Here is a 6,290-nt window from a genome sequence, read left to right on the forward strand (position 1 = left end):
TCATCGGAATTCTCTCAAAATTTCCACCCGAAAATCTTCTATTTTTCGCTCCTTCTCTGTCGTACGGTCCTCCTGTAAATCGAGAAGACCCTTTTTTTCGACCTGACATTACCACACATTCAAAAATTTTTCAAAAATTCCCAAAATTTTTCCCACTTAACTCGACCAACAAAGAAAAACAAAACTGTCATTTTCCAAGCAAATGACCCCAAACCATAAGTTGCCCAATTTTCACAATAATTGCGATTTTTTTTCATAAAAATTCGAAGTTACACAAAAATAATGAAGTAAACTCAGCCACAGATGAAAAAAAGGATTATTTTTCCATGGTATTCACTGGAGTTTCACCCGTTTCACGTGAAGTGGCGTCGTAAAACTTGGTGAAAAACCCGATATTCGCGGTGATATGCAGTAGTGGTGAAATACGTTTTTATTTTACGGGCGAAACTCCATTGTTTTCCGCAAACTCGATAAATACTATTCAATTCCCTCGCAATTTTTCCGCGAATTTCCCCAAAATTTTCCCAACACATACCCTACTTAACTTTATACAACTTGTACACTGAAAATAAAGGTATCATTTCTCCCTAAAAAAATTCCCTCAACCTTTTCCCTTACTACCACTCTCGCTGCTCTTTCTTCGTACCGGATTCTCATTAGCCTGGGGAACTCCAATGCTATCCAGAAACGCCGCCAATTTGAAACAAGCGTCATTTTGGGAGTCCTACGCAAAAAAAATGCCAACAAATTCTAGCGGAGCGAAGCAACTACTTTTTTGCAATTTTTCCAATCTGATGTGAATTCCTTTTGTAATTGCGGCACCGTCACTGTTGATTGCCAAAGACCAATTTCATCTTCCGGCCGTACCCCCGCAGTTCCCAGTCCTTCACTATTAAATTCTTCCGTTTTTACCGCCGAACCATTCGGACTCTCCTCTTCCTGAAAAATGGAGTTTCACCACCCGTTTTACGTGAAGTGGCGTAAAACTCGGTGAAAAACGCGAAGTAGTCGTGAAATATACTTTTCACTAGTGTTTTTCATATCACTAGGGTGGTGAAACTCCAATGTTACGAAAATTCCGAGAGAATATCACATATCAATTTATATTCGCTCATTATAAGTTGAGTAACGATAAACATAACCAAATGAGAATTTGCCAAAAATTTCCTCAAAGTTTTCATATATATTCTCTCACGTAATCCCACAACCACATATAATACATTGCATGCGTTTAAAATGAACGAGGAATATTCAAGAATTGATTTTTTCATGAAGTTTTCAACCTAAACCCCCCAAAAAATTCACAGTTATATCAACCCTATGTGATTTCCCATTCACATAGAATAGAGCGATATGGAATGACGTGAATAACATAGGTGGTATGATTCTTTTTTGCGGCTGCAAAAAAGAGTTTCACCCGTGATATGAAAAACACTAGTGAGAAACATATTTTACAACTCACTCCGCGGAAAACAATTGTGTTCTCGATCGTGGAAACATATAATCAATACCACAACTTTCCCAACATCCCCATTTTATTACAATCTTGCTGCATATATGTTTCCACTCCATAACAGTAGCGCCCGCCCTATGAAGTCTTTGTCCGAAGTATCGTTGTAAGCGAATGTGAACCGATTGCAGAATATTCGCGTTCGGGTCGCCACCTGAGTGGTAAAATTTCATGGAAAAAATATCGCGGAAAAAATCACAAAATTGAAGTTTTTTGACAAATTTCCAACTTTTCACAGGAAAAAGTACTTTGGAGGAAGGACCACTTCACGGAGAAAATCTACTCTGCTCCAGAATTGAACATTACACTCGATTTCAATTTTGCGCGAGATTTTCGATCATATACGAAAATTTCCCGAAAATTTCCAGGAAATTTTCCACCCAGAAAATTCATTTCCATGACGAAAAAACACGTTTTTACTACAATTTTTACACAAATTCTCACTCCCGAAAAATCTCATACGATGTCTCAGAAGATACGAATACCAACGTTACGTTTAATCCCAAATCCTTTTTTTCTCTACTACACAAATGTATCGGAAAATTTTCCGAGAATCTCTCATAAAATCATATCCTCAAGAAATTTTCCGCCAAAAAAAAATCTCGGAAATTTTTTCCGAGAAATCATCCATTCCCGTTTACCATGCCGTGCTATCAAATCATCAACATTTAGTTTCAGCGTTTCAATAGCGTTCCGGGCAGCTTCGCGTTGACTGACTTTCCTCGTCGGATGCCAACATCCGATGAATTTCATAAGTAGATTAGAATATCCAACGCCGCCGTTTGCTTCCGGTATGTCCACCCGGAAGGAGACTGTGGCTCGATACTGAACATCGATCGGGCCTATTCCGTATCTTACTCGCTTGAACCTAAGATACTACCTCCAACTTCTCCCCGCCAACTCCAGCTGATCGGGTTTCATATTCCCAATCGAAAAGTCCAACCCCAGGGGCGGTATTCTTATTCGTCAACCTCTGAACTGCTCTGAAAAAAAATCACAATAATTTCGTAACTGGCGCGCGGTAATTATCTCCTACTCTTGTAAAACTGCCACCCAAGACACATGAGAATCTCCCAGGCGTTTCAGCGCGTACGGTACAACTTCCACAGAATCAATACGTTTTTCCGCACTGCCGGGATCGAACCCACGACCATCCCCAGCAGAAACCGCCTGCTCCCCCAACTGAACTGTTCGCTTCTCTTCTCCCCGCCTAGCGGCTTCCTGTCGCCTCCTTTCCCACTCCTAACAATATAATCGATCACTCGGGCGAGCGCGGTGGACCAAGCACCTCTGTAGTCATCATCGGCTGTACAGATGAAGTTGCTTCTTGAGACTGCCAATCGTCCAACGCCTGGGAATCCAAACACCCGGGTTCGATCCTCACACATCACATTTTAAACGACGATTTTTCTCAATCGAGCTTCACCCTAGTGCCATGAAAAACATATTTCACGACTACTGCATATCACCGCGAATAGCGCGTTTTTCACAGAGTATTACGCCAATATTTTTAAATTCACAAAACTATTTCTCAGGAAAATAGGATGAAAAAATTTTCCCTCCACGGAGAAAATTTTCCAGGATTCCGAAAATTCTTCCTTTCCCCTACAAAAACCAACTTGATTGAATTTGAAAATAGGACAAAAACAGGTGAATACAAACTCGAAATCAAACAGTAAAAATTTCTGAAAATTCCCCTAAACTGCGTAAAAATTTCCCAATCGGAATTTCTTACCCCTGCCGTTTACAACCTTATCAATTTTCTAACTCCCATTATCCATCCTAATTTTTTATCACAGCTTCCATAACGTTTCGAGAGAATTTTACATTCCTAAGCGTTCCCTGAAACTGCGTAAAAATTTCACAACCGGAATTTTTCACCCAGCCGTTTATAACCTTATCGACTCCTCGATTGTCCATCGTGATTTCTCTCATTACAGCTTCCATAACGTTTCGAGGGAGGCAAAGCGCATCCCAAATATCTGGCGTTGTAGTAGCGAAAGACTCCGCAGTGTCAAAGTAATTTTCCTCCAGAATTCTATTAACCTAAAAGGAAAAAAATTTACGGAAATTTTTTGATAAAATTTCGCATCGCGGATAGCAATCGAAATGAAAAGAAATCAGAAATCGTTCTGAAAAATCATGAAAATTTCAGAAAGTCGTAAAAAATGATAATTTTATGATTGAGAAAAATCTATATTTTTTCACAAATCGTGTTGAAGGAATATATGTTCGCTTTTTTCAGCTGAGCCCAGAAGTTTACTCAATGGAGTTTCACCCGTTTTACGTGAACTGGTGTAAAACTTCGTGAAAACGCGATATTCACACTACGCATTAGCCGTAAAATATGTTTTTCATATCACTAGGGTGGTGTGTAAACTCCCATAGATTATGGGAGTTCACACACTCCCAAAGTAGAAGTGTACAGAATTTCCCGAAATTTCCTCAAATTTTCCATATTACCACCAACACGAATATTTTTTTCCGCGCTGATTTTATGTAAAAGCCAGTAAGATTGAAATTAAGTCCACTACTACCCTTATTATTTCCACATCGGGTTCGCCTAAATCCCTCATATTCTCGAAAACGACTTCCATGAAGTTCATCCCGTTGCCGTCCACATTCTGTCCTCTTATGGGAGGCATTGGATGATCAACTATGAGAGAAAAAACGTCACGCGCCACAAAATTATTCATAAGGAAAAATATTTTTTTGATGGTAAAAAATATTCAAACTGGCCTGAACGATAGAACGAAAATAATTTTTTTTCGGTGGAAAAAATAATTTCTTCGGCTTTTTCGATAAGAATTACGGAAAAATTTCTCAAAAATTTCTTTTACTCTCAGAAATTTCCCAACTTCCTAATTAAGTGAAATTGATTTTTCCCCCAGTATTTTTTCTTCCAACCTAAAATCACCGAAAAAAGCATCCACAACATTTTCTTCACCGATTTTTTCCAAAATATTTGTTATTTTTCCACCTTCAAAAAATTATCCCCCAAAAATATTCAATCGATTCCTTTTGCCCTCACGCTCTTAGGAGCCGCAAGAAAATTCAATTTTTTCTGCGAAATTTAGTATACTTTACCATTTACTGCGGAAAAAAATAAAAATAAATGAAAATCCGCATCTCGTCGCTTAAACAGATCTTCACCAAAAACAACAACATACCGTAAATCCTCCATTTCAACTAACAGACGCTGAAAATCATAAATTCGCCAAAAAATTATTTTCTGAAAATTTTCGATTCATTAAAAAATTAGAGTACTGATGTTTTCTCCGAAGTCGTTTTCTTGACTCCATTTCGTAGCATATACCATGATTGTGAACCTGTTTTGCATCTTACGTGGTCAACCTCAAGATACGCCGGCATTTTTGCGATTTCTCCTTTTACGAGATTCGAAACCCCAAAATATTCGATAATTCATCGCCGCAACTTAGCGCGCGCCCAAAAATTACTGAAAGTCGATGCAGTCCCAAGGTAGGGCGCTTGCTGCGCGCCGCCCGCAAAAACTCTAAATCCGCCCTCGCGTATTTCTGTAATCGCCCGCCATTTTTCTTCTTCCGCCCACTATCTTGCTTCGCTCCGCTCGGGCTCTTTTTTTTTGGCCGGTGGTCCAAATGCGGACAATGTGCGGGCCAGATGTGGACACTCGGCTGTAATGGGCTTTATCAAGCCCCGAAGCCATCATGTCACGATGGGTAGTCTAGAACTCTGAGGATACGAGTGAGGTGCCTCTAGCCTCGCAGGTGAGCTGGCTTGCCGTCTCCAGTGAATGCACTATGTATATCATCAAGACTCGACTACCGACCGATCTGCTCGAGATGTCGGTCTCTCCTTGCGAAGCATTTCCGGGGTCAGAACAGCTGCAACGAGCTTCGGGTGCCGCGCTCAGTATTAAGGATCATAAAAGCTCAGGTGCCGCACATGGTGCTCAACCCGGAAACAGTGCCTCAGCCGAAGGTGTAGCCCAGCTACTGCAAGTCTTGGCCCCTGGCTCACATTGTACTTTCGTAAAGTCTTGCCCAGCGTATTTCCCATCTGAGTAAGAGGTAGTTGAATCATATGCTGAAGCTAATACGTTCGGACTCCGTTTATACATGATATTGTGAGTGCTCAGTCCGGACACCGTCCTCGCTCCGCAGCGCTGTGTGCTCGCTCCCACTGTGCTTCTTCATGCCACGACCACGGGCATTAAACGAATCTGCATAAAAAAGTGAATTTCCAAAGCCATGAAAGATTAGTTGTTTCAGATGAAAGCACGGAAACGCCTGCCCGGTAGCTTTTTATTGAATAGCCGATGCTCAGGTGAAGAACAGACCCCGTCCCGGTAACGTTTTACAGTACGCCTTGTATTTCAACCCTTCTTCGAGTTGGCATTTCTCAAAACTCGTTCTACAAAACTCTTGAGGTTTCCAGAAAAAGTTACCGAGTTGGTCAGTGACCAGAAGCAAGCGATTGTTGTCGAAATACTCAGGAAAACAGGCTACGTGTTGCGCACATGGTGCTCAACCCGGAAACAGTGCCTCAGCCGAAGGTGTAGCCCAGCTACTGCAAGTCTTGGCCCCTGGCTCACATTGTACTTTCGTAAAGTCTTGCCCAGCGTATTTCCCATCTGAGTAAGAGGTAGTTGAATCATATGCTGAAGCTAATACGTTCGGACTCCGTTTATACATGATATTGTGAGTGCTCAGTCCGGACACCGTCCTCGCTCCGCAGCGCTGTGTGCTCGCTCCCACTGTGCTTCTTCATGCCACGACCACGGGCATTAAACGAATCT

At 41.3% G+C, this 6,290-nt stretch overlaps 1 protein-coding gene across 1 annotated transcript; it reads right to left on the minus strand.

Moving 5' to 3' along the window:
* Positions 1 to 4,155, minus strand: Pmar_PMAR028303 (hypothetical protein; the record flags this gene model as incomplete). Its single annotated transcript, XM_002769087.1, has 9 exons — positions 1 to 102; positions 647 to 724; positions 772 to 939; positions 1,543 to 1,664; positions 2,152 to 2,335; positions 2,391 to 2,493; positions 2,547 to 2,752; positions 3,407 to 3,556; positions 4,048 to 4,155. The coding sequence occupies 9 exons, from the start codon at positions 4,153 to 4,155 to the stop codon at positions 1 to 3; spliced, it is 1,221 nt and encodes a 406-aa protein (XP_002769133.1).
* Between the last annotated feature and the right edge of the window lie 2,135 nt (positions 4,156 to 6,290).

This window comes from Perkinsus marinus, assembly GCF_000006405.1.
Source record: "Perkinsus marinus ATCC 50983 genomic scaffold scf_1104296966482, whole genome shotgun sequence".
Taxonomy (NCBI): Eukaryota; Perkinsozoa; order Perkinsida; family Perkinsidae; genus Perkinsus; species Perkinsus marinus.